Here is a 16,250-nt window from a genome sequence, read left to right as displayed (position 1 = left end):
TCCTCCCCTAGAATCGCCACTGCTCCTCGCGAGCCCCCCAATCCCCTGCCCTCTCCCTGCTGTGTCTATGTACACGTGTGTGCGTGTACACGTGTGTGCGTGTACACGTGTGTGCGTGCGCGTGCGTGTGAGCCGCGCCGGGGTTCGGGGACCCAGACACCGACTCCACCCAGGTCCCCTGATATGTAGTGCGGCGCGGAGGGGTCACGGAGGGGTCACGGGGCCGGGGGGATCAGGGACCTCCCCCCCCCCCCCCCCCTACGTTTGCCCGTAAGGATCGACAGCGACCTCGACTCCCTTCTGGTGTCACACGCAGGCAACCCCTAAACACGCAGGCAACCCCTAAACACGCAGGCAACCCCCAATCGGGGACCCCCCCCCCCCCATCATGCGGGGTAGGGGGGCATCGCAAAACCGTGTCTCACCTCGACCCCCACCACCCCGGACCCCCTGACAGCCCCTACATCACAGCGCAGGGGTCTGGGGGAGAGACGCGTCTGGGGGTGCAGATAGGGGGTCATGGTCGGGGCGGGCGCAGGGGGCTTGCGAGGCGCGCAGAGTCGGGGGTCTGTTGGGGAGCACAAGGGGACGCGCGTCGCGAGGGGGAGGGGGTCGCGGGGGGGGGGGGGTCGCGGGGGGCCGCAAGGGGGGGTGAGGGCGGGGGGGGGGCGGTCTCGGGAGGAGGGAGTCTTGGGGTCACGGGGAGGCGCTGCCACCTCCACCTTCAAGTACTGAGCGTTGCGACAGCACGGGCGGGCGGGCGGGCGGGCGGGGTGGGGGTAAGGGGTGGTGGGGGGGGGCCCTGCTGCCTGTGGGACCCTCGGGGCCCCCTGAGGCGGCCCTGGCCCGGGGGTGGGGCCCTCGGCCGCCGCCTCCGCGCGCTGGGGGTCACGGACGCTCGCGACCTCGCGCGCCTCCAGTAAAAAGTTTGGTCCTTTGGTCCCTACGGTCTAAGGAATGATGAGTCAGCGATCTCGCTGGGGGCGCCCAGCAAGGGGGTACCCGGCGAAGGGGGTCCCTGGCGAAGGGGGTCCCCGGCGAAGGGGGTCCCCGGCGAAGGGGTTTAGGAGGGGAGGGGGGGTCCCGGTCTTCTCCAACGTCCGGTGCCACTCAGAGCCTCTTCTGCAGCCACGCAGGGAAGTGGGTGGGGGGTGGGGGCTAGGCCCTCCCCTCCTGGGGGGCGGGGCTGGGGGCTGCAGGGGGTCTGAGCCCCGGGGTGGGGGCGGTACCCTGTGGGGGACTCGGGGGGGGGGGACCCCTGGGAAGGGGGCGGGGTGGGGAGCAAGACTCCATGGGGGAGGGGTTACCCCATAGAGAGGAAAGGGTTATCTCAAAGGGGTAAAGGTTACCCCATACAAGGGAGAGGGGGCGGGGGATACTATACGGAGTGGGGGAGGGGAAGAGCTAAGCCGAAGGAAGGGGGTTACCCCATAGGGGGAGGAGTTACCCCGTAAAATAGGGATGGGCGATCCCCAGGAGGGGATTGGTTACCCTGGATAGGAGTTACCCCGTGGGGGGGGGAGGGGATGCCCCGTGGGGGGGGGAGGGGCTATCCCGTCGGGGGAGGGGTCACCCCAGCGGGGGAGGGGAGGGGTTACCCCAGCGGGGGAGGGAGGAGGGGTTACCCCAGCGGGGGAGGGAGGAGGGGTTACCCCGTGCGGGGGTCAGAAGCTGCTGTTCCATAACGTCTCCCTGAAAAAGAGGGCAGCAGAGGGGAGAATGTGGTGAGCGTGGTGCAAGGTGAGCGTGGTGAGTGTGGTGCAGGGTGAGTGTGGTGAGTGTGGTGCAGGGTGAGTGTGGTGAGCGTGGTGCAGGGTGAGTGGAGTATGGTGAGTGCCTCACCTTGAGAGTGCGGGGAAGTGGCCCTTCACTTGGTGAGTATGGCGAGTCGCCGCTCACCTGGCCAGTGTGCGCTCAGGAGGGGCGTTTGGGTGAGTGGTGAGTGGTGAGTGTGGTGAGTGTGCCCTCACCTGGTGAGTATGGTGAGTCGCCCATCACCTGGTCAGTGTGCGCTCAGGAGGGGCGTTTGGGTGTGTGGTGAGTGTGGTGAGTCGCCCTGACCTGGTGAGTGTGCACTCAGTCGGGGCAGTGTGGTGAGTGTGGTGAGTTGTCCCTGACCTGGCTAGTGCACGCTTAGTCTGGGCGGTGTGGCGAGTGACCCCCCCTCCCTCCCACCGCTCACCAGGTGAGAATAGTTTAGTGGCCCCCCTCGCCAGGCAAGCGTGTGCTCATTAGGGGCGGCGTGGTGAGTGGTGAGTGTGGTGAGTCGCCCATCACCTGGTGAGTGTGCGTCTCAGTAGGGGCGGTTGGCGTCCTTGGGTCGCTTGAGCTGCACCTTGAGCCGCTTCATTCCGATCTGAAAGCCGTTCATGGCCTGGATCGCAGCCTGGGCAGAGCCCGGGTTATCAAAACTCACGAACCCTGGGGCACGGGCACACGCGACACCGGTGGTGAGTGGCCCCTCACCTGGTGAGCATGTGCTCGGTGTGGGGTGGGGGGAGGCGGTGCGGTGCGGTGAGTGTGGTGAGTGTGGTGAGTGTGGTGAGTGCCCTGCGCAGAGCCCGGGTTGTCAAAACTCACGAACCCTGGGGCACGGGCACACGCCACACCGGCGGTGAGTGGCCCCTCACCTGGTGAGCGTGCACTCGCTCAGTGGGGTGGGGGGAGGGGAGGGCGGTGCGGTGAGTGGTGAGTGTGGTGAGTGCCCTGGGCAGAGCGCGGATTATCCAAACTCACCTGGTCAGTGTGGCGCTCAGCAGGGGGCGTCGTGGTGAGTGGCCCCTCACCTGGTGAGTGTGGCGCTCGGGGTAGTGGGAGGAGCGCTGAGTGTGGTGAGTGACCTCGGCTGGTGAGTGTGCGGGGAGTCGGGGCGGTGCGCCGAGTGGTGAGCGTGGTGTGTACCCTCACCTGGTAGTTGTAGGTGTGATGCAGTGATTGGTGACTGGTGAGTGTTGAGTGCCCTCACCTGGCGAGCATGCAGGCAGTAGGGGCAGCGTGGTGAGTGGTGAGTGACGCTGCTGTTGGCAGTAGGGGATGTGTGGCCAATGACTGCTGGTGGGTGAGTGGGCAGTAGGGGCAGTGTGGTGAGTGTGGTGAGTGGATACTACACATTGTTCAGCTATACACACACCATCACTCTCACACACTCAGTGAGTGAGGGCGGGGCGGGTGATAGTGGAGTGCGTGAGGGTGGAGCGAGTGAGGGTGGAGCGAGTGAAGGTGGAGTGACGGTTGAGGGTAGAGCAGCGGGTGAGGGTGGAGCAAGTGAGGGTGGAGTGACTGGTGAGGGTGGAATGACGGGTGAGGGTAGAGCGGCAGGTGAGGTTGGAGCGAGTGAGGGTGGAGCTAGTGAGGGTGGAGTGAGTGAGGGTAGAGCGAGTGAGGGTGGAGTGACGGTTGAGGGTAGAGTGGCGGGTGAGGTTGGAGCGAGTGAGGGTGGAGCTAGTGAGGGTGGAGTGAGTGAGGGTAGAGCGAGTGAGGGTGGAGTGACGGGTGAGGATGGAGGGTTGCGCGAGGGTGGAGCGGCGGGTGAGGGTGGAGCGACGAGGAGGATGGGGTGAGTGTCTGTACCGAAGCACTTGCTCTGGTTGGTGGCTCTGTCCACGAACACCTTGGAGGAGATGACGCTGCCGAACGGGAGGAACATCTGCGTGAGCTCCCCGTCGCCAAACTCCTGCGGCAGGTGGTAGATGAAGAGGTTGCAGCCCTCGGGGCCTGCAGGGGCGGGGGGAGGAGCAGCAAAGAGGTCAGAAGAGGTGAGCGCAGGTAAGAGAGGGTATATGGACCAGGTGAGGGGAGGGGATTGGCCAGGTGAGAGACGTGGGATGGAGCAGGTGAGAGGGGGGGATGGAGCAGGTGAGAGGGGGGGGGGGTGGACCAGGTGAGAGGGGGGGGGTGATGGACTAGGTGAGAGAGGGGGCAGGATGGACCAGGTGAGAGAGGTGGTGGTGGTTGTAATGTGCTTGCACCTTCTCTCTGTTGTTGAGGCAGCACTGTGCCCGGGTGTGGGAAGCTCTGGTTGATTTGTCCATAGACAGCTGGGTACGTCGCTGAACAAAGACAAAAACAAAGATCACCCCTATAGCCTTAATAGACTGTTGGGGCAAGTGCTTTTAACGAGCACCTTTAAAGACCAGCACGGCACACGAGGGGCTGGGTGGCCAACACCACGCCCGGCCGCCTTTGTCTCTCCAGTGGCAATGTTTACACACCTCACCAGGTTCTCATTTGAGACTGAGTCGACCTAGGGGAGGCCCACGACCAGTTCAAATAATCGTCACTGGCGTTGGCCGTGAGCGAGAATCCAACTCGGGTCGCCAGGTTTGTAGCACAGCGCTAACCGCTACACACACTCACTCATCACCACTCAGCAAACACTGTGATGCAATAGGGTAGTGTGATGTTGCGTGGTGGTATGATGGGGTCACGGTGTGATAGTGTGAAGGTGTAGGCAGGTATAGTGGTATAGATGTGGTACAGTTGTGGTACAGTTGTGGTACGTGGTGGTGGCGGTGTGATGTGGTGGTGTGGCATTGAGTAATGTGGTGGTTGTTGCGGTGGTGACGTTTTCTTCTGGTGCAGTGTGGTGGGGTGGGAGCATGGTGGTGCACGGCGGTGTGGTGTGAAGTATGGTGGCAGTGCGGTGCAGTGCGGTGATAAGTCCGGCAGTGCGGTGCGGTAAGTCCGGCACCTGTGTACTGCTGTATGCCGGCGTACGCCTGCTGCATGGGGTCTGCAGCAGTGGGGCTCTGAGCTGTGGCACAAAGACAAAGATCCCCCGTATAGCCTTTAATAGACTGTTATGGCTGTTCTCGAGCACATGTGAAGACCAGCACGGCACACGAGGGGGTAGGTGGCCAACACCACGCCTGGCCGCCTCTGCCTCCCCACTAGCAATGTTTACACACCGCACCAAGTACTCATTTGAGGCTGAATCGACCTCGGGGAGGCCCACAACCGGTTCAAATAATCGTTACTGGTGTGGGGCCGTGAACGGGAATCGAACCCAGGTTCATAGCGCAGCGTGCTAACCGCTACACTACCACTCCCCATACCGCTGGCACTTGTTAAATTAAGAATTTGGCTCAGGGTTAGACCTAGGGGTTGGGATCAGGGTCACCTGGGTAGGGTTAGGGGTCAGGTCAGGGTCACCTAGGTGGGGTTAAGGATTGGGGTCACAGCCACCTGGGTAGGGTTGGGGTCGGGGTCAGGGTCATCTGCGTAGGGTTAGGGGTCAGGGTCACCTGGGTAGGGTTAGGGATCGGGGTCATGGTCACCTGGGTGTGGTTAGGGGTCAGGGTCACCTGGATGGGGTTTGGGGTCACATGGATAGGATTAAGGGTTGGGGTCAGGATCACCTGAGTGGGGTTAGGGATCACCTGGGAAGGGGTTAGGGGTCAAGGTCACCTGGGTGGGGTTAGGGGTCGGGGTCAGGCTCACCTGAGTGGGGTTAGGGGTCAGGCTCACCTGGGTGGGGTCGGGGTCAGGCTCACCTGGGTGGGGGTTAGGGGTCAGGATCACCTGGGTGGGGGTTAGGGGTCAGGGTCACCTGGGTGGGGTTAGGGGTCAGGCTCACCTGGGTGGGGTTAGGCTCACCTGGGTAGGGGTTAGGGGTCAGGGTCACCTGGGTAAGGGTTAGGGGTCAGGCTCACCTGGGTGGGGGTTAGGGGTCAGGCTCACCTGGGTGGGGTTAGGGGTCAGGCTCACCTGGGTAGGGGTTAGGGGTCAGGCTCACCTGGGTAGGGGTTAGGGGTCAGGCTCACCTGGGTAGGGGTTAGGGGTCAGGCTCACCTGGGTAGGGGTTAGGGGTCAGGCTCACCTGGGTGGGGGTTAGGGGTCAGGCTCACCTGGGTGGGGGTTAAGGGTCAGGCTCACCTGGGTAGGGGTGCAAGCCGTTGCTGTACAGGGCCTCGGGCTGGCCGTTGTGCTGGGGGGGCAGCGCCGTGAAGCCGTTGAGGCTCATGGGGGGCGGCGCGAGTGCCGGCACGCCCGACGAGCCGATCCCGGGGGGGGTGCTGCCCCCTGCAACCACAATCACAACCGCACAGCCACAACACAGCCACATTACAACCGCGTCAGTGCGAGCCGTCACTCAGCCGCCGCCGCGCAAACCCTCGATCGCGCAGTGGTGTAACCACCGTGCAACCGCTGCAACCACATCGATGTAACTATAATACAACCGCACAGCCACAGTGGTACTATCACAATCGCACAGACACCACTACAGACACAGCTACGTCCATACAATCACAACCACACAACCACACAGACACAACCAGGGACACGCAACCACAATCGCACATTCACCACACAGACATGACCACAAACAGCACAATCGCAAGCAGAGAGACACCACCACAGACACAACCGCACAACCACAACGCAAGTTAACATGTCGGCTTTCGCGACCAATAAGGAGGATTTCTCCACAACTCTGGCTGTCGCCTGATGATGCTGGTTGTAATTACTGGCGAAACGTTGTACTCAAATTGTAAATGTTGTGGGTTTTACTCTCCAACACACCGGTGTGCTGTACTAGTAACGAATTGGCATGTTTTGTTTACTTGACGAACCTTACCAATTAGCTGTGTCGGGTGGTGGCGGGTTTAACGACACATTTATATTTACGCGATCTAACCCAAAAACCTCTATTATGGATAACCACAATGCAGTCACGCCTATGACTCCGCTGTCAGATCGTCAACCAAAGTAACTAATTACCCCCCAAATCACGCCCCAAGGCGGCCACCAGGAAGCGCTGAGGTGGGTCTTCGTTCAACAGTTGCTGAGCAAAACGTCGAGAGGCCATCAACAAACAGCACGAGCATGAGCGCTGTAATGGATAGAACGTGAAGACGTTTCTTCATTTGAGCAAGGTTGCTGTCGTAAGAGCTTGGAGGGAAAGAGACGATGAGGGGAGGAAGGAATTGCAAAGTGGAGCGGTGCGAGGGAGGATGCAGAAAGGGAAGAGAGGTGGCCTGCAGTGTGGTGTGTGGGTGGGTGAACGTGTGTGAGTGTGTGTGTGGGTGAGTGTGTGTGTGGGTGGGTGAACGTGTGTGAGTGTGTGCGTGTGTGAGTGTGTGCGTGGGTGAGTGTGTACGTGGGTGAGCGTGTGTGTGGGTGAGTGTGTGCGTGGGTGAGTGTGTGAGTCAGTGAATGTCTGAGTGGGTGGGTGAGCGAGTGTGTGGGTGGATGAGCGAGTGTGTGCGTGGGTGAGTGTGTGAGTGGGTGAATCAGTGTGTGAGTGGGTGAGTCAGTGAATGTGTGAGTGAATGGGTGAGCGAGTGTGTGGATGGATGAGCAAGTGTCTGAGTGGGTGGGTGAGTGAGTGTCTGAGTGGGTGAATGAGTGTGTGAGTCAGTGAATGTGTGAGTGAATGGGTGAGCGAGTGTGTGGATGGATGAGCAAGTGTCTGAGTGAGTGGGTGAGTGTGTGAGCCAGTGAGTGTCTGAGTGGGTGCGTGTGTGAGCATGTGTGTGTGATGGTGATAGGGAGTGGGTCACGAGGTGTGACAGTCGTCTCACGGTTGGTGAGGTGAGAGGAGTGAGCCCGGGTGGTGAGGAGGAGCAGGCGCCTCACCTGACGTGGGAGTCATCGGCGGAGCGCCCAAACTCGTCATGTTCATCGCCGCCATCTGCTGCATCTGGGCGGCGGAGAAGGCGGAGACGGGGGCGATGTAGCCGCCCTGGGCCACGGCCATGAGCGCGGCCTGCTGCTGCATCAGCTGCGACACACACAGCCACACGGCATGCTGTTGCACCGCACGACCCGCTGTTGCACCGCATAACCAGCTGTTGCACCATACGACCCGCTGTTGCACCATACGGGCAGCTGTTACACCACACGGGCAGCTGTTACACTACAGCTGTATCACACGAAACGCTGTCAAACAACACACCCAGCAGTTGTCCCAACTACCACTCACAGCCTGCTCTCAGACAGCCTGCTGATACATTCGCTATTATGCACTGCCTGCTAATTCTAGATTTGAAGCTTTCGTGACTGCAATGATTCATATTCTCAGGTTTTTTCGGTAAAGTCACGTAGGTAAAAACATTAAAATTAATGAAAGTAAAATAAAACAAAACAAAATAAAATTCACGACGTTTCGGAGGCAACACAAGTCTCCGTCATCAGGTGCACTGCCTGCTACTTTAATCAGCTGTGTGTAGAGTTGTGTATGTGTGTACATTTTCACGTGTGAATGCACGCGTGTTAATGTAATCAGCGCGCGTGTCTGTGCTTTGTGTGTATCCCTGGCCACCCCGAGGTCGACTCAGCCTTAAATGAGTGCCTGGTGCCGTGTGTAATTGACATGAACATTGGGAAGGGAGGCAAATACACCGCGGTGGCGAGATGTAAACTACCTCGCCTGGTATACAGGAGGCCATGGGCTCGATTCCGACTCTTGATCCCTGTATATATTTGGAGTGTGTGTGTGTTCTCCCCGTGGTCGTGTGGATTTTTCTCCACTTTTTCCCTCCACGTTTAGAATTAACATGCGTTTCAAGCATTTGGCTGCTATAAATTTCCACGTGATAAGTCACTTAATTGAGCTACCATTTGTGACCAGGTCACTTATGAAAAAGAGCTATATAGCTGAGTGAGCCTTACCTGGTAAAACAACAATTACTTAGAGTTTAGCTACGGCCGGGCGAGCGGGCGGGCGTGGCGGTGGCCACCCAGACCCTCGTGCGCCGCGCCGGCCTTAACAAGATCTACTCGCAAACTGCACTTGCCCCAACGGTTCATTGAAGGCTACGCGGGGGACCTTTATCCCTGCACGTCTCACCGCCTGGGCGTACGTCCCGTAGGCGCCGAACTGCAGCGCCATGGGGTTGAAGATGCCCAGCTGGCCGGCCATCTGCTGCATGCGGCGCAGAGTTCGCTCCTTGTCCGTGTCCGCAAACTTCACCACCAGACTGGAGGACGCACCCTGCAACGCGGAGAGACACGCGGAGACACGCGGAGAGATACACTGAGACACGTAAACACGGAGACACGCGAGACTGTTGGGGCAAGCGCTGTTAGCAAGCAGCACCTGCACCTATGAAGGCCGGTAAGGCACATGACGGGGTGAGTGGACAACACCACGCCCGACCGCCTTTGTCTCCCCAGTGGTGATGTTTACACACCGCAACCAGGTGCTCATTTGAGGCTGAGTCAACCTAGGGGAGGCCCAGGACCGGTTCAAATAATCGTCACCGGTGTTTTCCGTGAGCGGGAATTAAACTCGGTTCGCCGGATACGTAGCACGGCATGCTAACCGCTCCACTACCTCGACACACACGCGCACACACAGGCACGCCTCTTGAAGTTATACATGGAACACAGGTAAAAATAGCCCGTCACAAAGGTACACAGACACAGAAGGCACACGAAGACATATAATACAAAGACAAAAACAAAGATCCCCCGTATAGCCTTAACAGACTGTTGGGGCAAGTGCTGTTCGCGAGCGATGCAACACAGACACGCGTAGACATAGACACACAAAGGTACACACGCTGTTGCCATAGTAACATTCACACGCTGTTGCCATAGTAACATTCACACGCGGTTGCCATAGTAGCATTCACACGCGGTTGCCATAGTAACATTCACACGCTGTTGCCATAGTAACATTCACACGCGGTTGCCTAGTAGCATTCACACGCGGTTGCCATAGTAACATTCACACGCTGTTGCCATAGTAACATTCACACGCGGTTGCCATAGTAGCATTCACACGCGGTTGCCATAGTAACATTCACACGCTGTTGTCATGGTAACATTTACGCGCTGTTACCATAGTAACATTCACATGCTGTTGTCATGGTAACAATTACGTACTGTTGCCATAGTAATATTCACATGCTGTTGTCATGGTAACATTTACGCGCTGTTGCAATAGTAACATTCACACACTGTTGCCATGGTAACATTTACCCGCTGTTGCTATAGTAACATTCACGCGCTGTTGCCATAGTAACATTCACACGCTGTTACCATAGTAACAATCAAGCGCTGTTGCCATAGTAACACCAGGCACTTGCAATGGGATCTTGGGAACATTAGCGCCCCGTGCTGGCGATCCTGGGAATAGCGATGAGAATCCCATTCGTGTCAACAGTGGCGGGAATGGCTGGGGATTCTACGGACAATTCCCTAAGGGACCTGTCAGAAACACAGACACACGCAGACACACAGACACGCAGTCACATAGACGTAAAGACACGTAGACAGACATGAAGACACATATACACACAGACACACAGACACATGCACAAATAAATCGACACATAAACACGACATAAAGACACATAGACAATGGCACAAAGATGCATAGACACAGATACACATGCAGACACAGACAGACACACAGATATACAGAGACGGACGCAAATACCGTACACAGACACACAGTGACATAATACACAGACGCAAGGACAGCCACACAGACACACACGTAAACACAAATGATACAGACACACACGTAAACACAGGCACACACAGACACACACGTAAACACACAAAGACACGTACACACAGACACACGCTCACACAAAGACACAGACACACACGTAAACACAGACGCTCACACAGAGACACATACGTAAACATGTAAACACAGGCACACAGACACACAGAAACACACAGAAACACAAATATCCCCTGTATAGCCTTAACAGACTGTAGGGGCAAGTGCTGTTAGCGAGCACCTATGAAGGCCAGAACGGCACACGAGGGGGTGGGTGGGCCAGCACCACGCCCGACCGCCTTTGTCTCCCCAGCGGCGATGTTTACACACCGCACCGGGTTCTCATTTGAGGCTGAGTCGACCTAGGGGAGGCCTGGGACCGGTTCAGATAATCGTCACTGGTGTTGGCCGTGAGCGGGAATCGAACCCGGGTCGCCGGGTTCATAGCGCAGCGCTTTAACCGCTACACTACTCTGATTGGCAATGGGGTTGAAGGAACAGGCACTGATGGGGGAAGGCGGCGGTGGTGGTGGGGGGTGGGGTCCCACCGGCATGGTCTGGCTCCCGTGGAGCGCGTTGATGGCCGCCTGAGCCTCGGCGTGGTTGGAGAACTTCACGAACGCGCAGCCTGGACACACACACAGCATACACACAGCATATATACAGCATACATACACACAGCATACACACAGCATACATACACACAGCATACACACATCATACACACAGCATACACACAGCATACACACAGCATATATGCATCATACACACATCATACACACAGCATACATACACACAGCATACACACATCATACACACAGCATACACACAGCATACACACAGCATATATGCATCATACACACATCATACACACAGCATATATACATCATACACACATCATACACACAGCATACACACAACAAACGGCCGGTGCTCACCACTCACCACTGCTCACCAATTGCTCGCGCTCACCAACTCACCACCTCCTCACCACCGCTCACCAACTCACCACCTCCTCACCACCGCTCACCAACTCACCACCTCCTCACCACCGCTCACCTTTGCTGTTGCCGTCCGGCCCGCGCAGGATGGTGCACTCCTCGATGGAGCCGAACGCCTCAAACATCCTCCTCACCTCCTCCTCGGCCTGCTGCTTGCTCAGCATGCCCACGAACAGCTTGCGGTCTGGACACAGGCGACACACGAGGTGACCAACACACACCGCTGTTGGGGGTGGGGGGGGGGGTAATGGTGCACAAACACCACGCCCGGCCGCCTTTGTCTCCCCGCCGCCGATGTTTTATTATACACCGCAGGGCTCGTTTTATGGCTGAGTCGACCTTAAGGGAGGGAGGGAGACCACCGGCAGGACCGGTTCAGATATTCGCCGCTGTTTTTATTTGTCGTGAGCCCTGGAGTCGAACTCGAAGTCCGGGTTCGGAGCGCGCGGTGCGCCAATCGCTGCGCCACCGCTCCCCCGAGGGTCACGCGCGCGCGTGCCCGTGCCCTGAGTGCCGAGTGGCCCCGGGGCGACCTCCAGTGGCGAGCCTCGCCCAGCTGACGCGCGGGGAGGGGGCCCCGTACACAGTCACCCCGACCCCCCCAAACACGCGACGTTGAGCATCCTGGGGCTCGTGCACCTCATCACACTCCACCCTCCTCACACTCCACCCTCACACTCCACCTTCACACCTCATCACACTCCACCCACACACCTCATCACACTCCACCCATACACCTCATCACACTCCACCCTCACACTCCACCCTCCTCACACTCCACCCTCACACTCCACCCTCACACTCCACCCTCACACCTCATCACACTCCACCCTCACACTCCACCCTCACACTCCACCCTCACACTCCACCCTCCTCACACTCCACCCTCACACTCCACCCTCACACTCCACTCTCACACCTCATCACACTCCACCCTCACACTCCACCTTCACACCTCATCACACTCCACCCTCACACTCCACCCTCACATTCCACCCTCACACTCCACCCTCACACTCCCCTCCTCACACTCCACCCTCACACTCCACCCTCCTCACACTCCACCCTCACACTCCACCCTCACACTCCCCTCCTCACACTCCCCTCCTCACACTCCACCCTCACACTCCACCCTCCTCACACTCCACCCTCACACTCCACCCTCACACTCCCCTCCTCACACTCCCCTCCTCACACTCCACCCTCACACTCCACCCTCACACTCCACCCTCACACTCCACCCTCACACTCCACCCTCACACTCCCCTCCTCACCCTCACCACCTCAGCACACCTCCCGAGGACCCTCATCTTCCTCACATCTGACACGGTTCCCCGATTTCCCGTTGCCACGGAAACGGCTCACTCCCGCTGCCTCCCGGCCCAGTTACCATGGCAACAGCACCGTTACCATGGTAACCAAACAAGCACAGCATCTGCTCCATTGCATAAGGAGGCGGGGCAAGGATACGCTCACCACTAATACTAAAACTCACCATTCACTGCTCACCAATACTCACTACATTCACCATCAACAATTACTGCTCACCAATACTAATCACTTCACGAATACTCACCAATACTCACCACTCACCAACACTCTCCAATACTCTAAACTCGCCACTCACCAACACTCTCCAATACTCTAAACTCGCCACTCACCAACACTCACCAATACTCACCACTCACCAACACTCACCAATACTCACCAATACTCACCATTCACCACTCACCAACACTCACCAATACTCTAAACTCGCCACTCACCAACACTCACCAATACTCACCATTCACCACTCACCAACACTCACCAATACTCACCATTCACCACTCACCAACACTCACCATTCACCACTCACCAACACTCACCAATACTCTCAACTCGCCACTCACCAACACTCACCAATACTCACCATTCACCACTCACCAACACTCACCAATACTCACCATTCACCACTCACCAACACTCACCATTCACCACTCACCAACACTCACCAATACTCACCATTGACCAACACTCACCATTCACCACTCAACAACACTCACCAATGCTCACCAATACTCACCACTCACCAACACTCACCAATACTCACCACTCGCCACTCACCAACACTCACCAATACTCACCACTCGCCATTCACCAACACTCACCAATCGTCTCTGCTCGCCACTCACCAAGGCAGGGAGGGAGAGGCGTGCAGTCCGCTCATCCCGTACCCTCACCCCCCGGAGCCCTCACCCCCCCCCCCCATACCTCCCTCATAAACCACACTTGACGAGTTCGTTATCATGAAGAGGTGCATTGAGGTGGGCGACGAGGTGAGTAAGGAGGTATGGGTGAGGCGAAATATGAGGCGTGACGAGGTTGGACGTGGGGAGGAGGTGAGTGGGAAGGTGGGTGAGGCGAGTTTGGTGAGTCGTGGTGAGTGACGAGGGGTGGGAAGAAGGTGTGTGTCGCGGTGGGTGAATGGCGATGTGAGGAGGTGAGTGGTGAGGTGGGGAATCCAACCTCCTCGGCTCTCGCTGTCTGCTGGCTTCACCTGGATGGGTCTGTTCATCTGCAAGGAGACGACAGCACGGGTCACGTAACACGCCACCTCGTATTTCCACTACCACACCGCCTCCCCCATCACCACCACCACCTCACCTTGCCACGTTATCACACCATCGCCCCTCTACACCACCTCCTCATCACACCTCATCACGCACCTCATCACACCACCTCATCATCATCGTCATCATCACACCAACTCATCACAACCCCATCATCACAGCGCACACCCAAGAGTGGTGAGGTGAATGCGGTGAAGGTGGTGAAGGTGTGGTTGTTTCTGAGTGGTTGCTGTGGTTGTGTTCGTGGTGTGGTTGTTGTTTGGTTGTGTTAGTGGTGTGGTGGTTGTGGTTATGTTAGTGGTTGTGTTAAAGGTGCGGTTGTGTTAGTGGTGTGGTTGTTGTTGTTGTTGTTCGTGGTGGTGGTTGTTGTTGTTGTTGTGGTTGCGGCTCGCGTCTATGTGATTATAAATCCCGATCAGCGCGTGGCTCCTTAATCCGCGGCGGGGGGGGGCGGACGGCATGGGGGGGGGATTAAACCACAACTCTGATGGATATTAATCCAGCTCCCTCACCCCCTCACCCCTCACTCCACCACCCCTCACCCACCACCCCTCACCTCACCACCCCACCACCCCTCACTCCACCACCCCTTACTCCACCACCCTCACCCCCCATCCCACCCCTCACTCCCCCCATCCCTCACCTCACCATCCATCACCCCCACCCATCACCTCACCATCCCTTACTCCCCCACCCCTCACCTCACCATCCCTCACTCCATCACCCCTCACTCCACCATCCCTCACTCCATCACCCCTCACTCCACCACCCCTCACCCCACCACCCCTCACTCCATCACCCCTCACTCCACCACCCCTTACCCCACCACCCCTCACTCCACCACCCCTCACCCCACCACCCCTCACTCCACCACCCCTCACTCCACCACCCCTCACCCCACCACCCCTCACTCCATCACCCCTCACTCCACCACCCCTTACCCCACCACCCCTCACTCCACCACCCCTCACCCCACCACCCCTCACTCCATCACCCCTCACTCCACCATCCCTCACTCCACCACCCCTCACCCCACCACCCCTCACTCCACCACCCCTCACTCCACCACCCCTTACCCCACCACCCCTCACTCCACCACCCCTTACCCCACCACCCCTCACTCCACCACCCCTCACCCCACCACCCCTCACTCCATCACCCCTCACTCCACCACCCCTTACCCCACCACCCCTCACTCCACCACCCCTCACCCCACCACCCCTCACTCCACCACCCCTCACTCCATCACCCCTCACTCCACCACCCCTCACTCCACCACCCCTCACTCCACCACCCCTCACCCCACCACCCCTCACTCCATCACCCCTCACCCCACCACCCCTCACCCCACCACCCCTCACTCCACCACCCCTCACCCCACCACCCCTCACCCCACCACCCCTCACCCCACCACCCCTCACTCCACCACCCCTCACCCCACCACCCCTCACTCCACCACCCCTCACCCCACCACCCCTCACCCCACCACCCCTCACTCCACCATCCCTCACTCCACCACCCCTCACCCCACCACCCCTCACCCCACCACCCCTCACTCCATCACCCCTCACTCCACCACCCCTCACCCCACCACCCCTCACCCCACCACCCCTCACCCCACCACCCCTCACTCCATCACCCCTCACTCCATCACCCCTCACTCCATCACCCCTCACTCCACCACCCCTCACTCCATCACCCCCCACCCCACCACCCCTCACTCCACCACCCCTCACCCCACCACCCCTCACTCCACCACCCCTCACTCCACCACCCCTCACTCCATCACCCCTCACTCCACCACCCCTCACCCCACCACCCCTCACTCCACCACCCCTCACCCCACCACCCCTCACTCCACCACCCCTCACTCCACCACCCCTCACCCCACCACCCCTCACTCCACCACCCCTCACCCCACCACCCCTCACCCCACCACCCCTCACTCCATCACCCCTCACTCCACCACCCCTCACCCCACCACCCCTCACTCCACCACCCCTCACCCCACCACCCCTCACTCCATCACCCTCACTCCACCACCCCTCACTCCACCACCCCTCACTCCACCACCCCTCACTCCACCACCCCTCACTCCACCACCCCTCACCCTACCACCCCTCACTCCACCACCCCTCACCCCACCACCCCTCACCCCACCACCCCTCACCCCACCAC

General features: G+C 58.8%; 1 protein-coding gene across 6 annotated transcripts in view; it reads right to left on the bottom strand.

The window, feature by feature from the left end:
* Nucleotides 1-1,551: 1,551 nt before the first annotated feature.
* The window catches only part of LOC144949260 (CUGBP Elav-like family member 4), a 24,356-nt gene continuing 9,657 nt past the window's right edge, over nt 1,552-16,250 (bottom strand). Inside the window, exons 3-13 of one of the 6 annotated variants that reach the window (XM_078879173.1) lie at nt 13,969-14,017; nt 11,519-11,644; nt 11,008-11,087; nt 8,792-8,935; nt 7,579-7,723; nt 5,875-6,021; nt 4,691-4,786; nt 3,969-4,049; nt 3,571-3,714; nt 2,278-2,386; nt 1,555-1,692 (exon numbers count right to left, since the gene is read on the bottom strand). In XM_078879173.1, coding sequence (XP_078735299.1) covers nt 1,665-1,692; nt 2,278-2,386; nt 3,571-3,714; nt 3,969-4,049; nt 4,691-4,786; nt 5,875-6,021; nt 7,579-7,723; nt 8,792-8,935; nt 11,008-11,087; nt 11,519-11,644; nt 13,969-14,017 — 1,149 coding nt within the window. In that variant the 3' untranslated portion in view covers nt 1,555-1,664. Of the gene's footprint in view, nt 1,693-2,277; nt 2,422-3,570; nt 3,715-3,968; nt 4,050-4,690; nt 4,787-5,874; nt 6,022-7,578; nt 7,724-8,791; nt 8,936-11,007; nt 11,088-11,518; nt 11,645-13,968; nt 14,018-16,250 lie in introns of all 6 variants that reach the window. The other 5 variants (XM_078879177.1, XM_078879175.1, XM_078879174.1 and 2 more) reach the window with 5 other exon arrangements.

Source organism: Lampetra fluviatilis, chromosome 53, assembly GCF_964198595.1.
Source record: "Lampetra fluviatilis chromosome 53, kcLamFluv1.1, whole genome shotgun sequence".
Taxonomy (NCBI): domain Eukaryota; kingdom Metazoa; phylum Chordata; class Hyperoartia; order Petromyzontiformes; family Petromyzontidae; genus Lampetra; species Lampetra fluviatilis.
The sequence above is the reverse complement of the archived record's forward strand: the minus strand, read 5'-3'. Positions and strand labels throughout refer to the sequence as shown.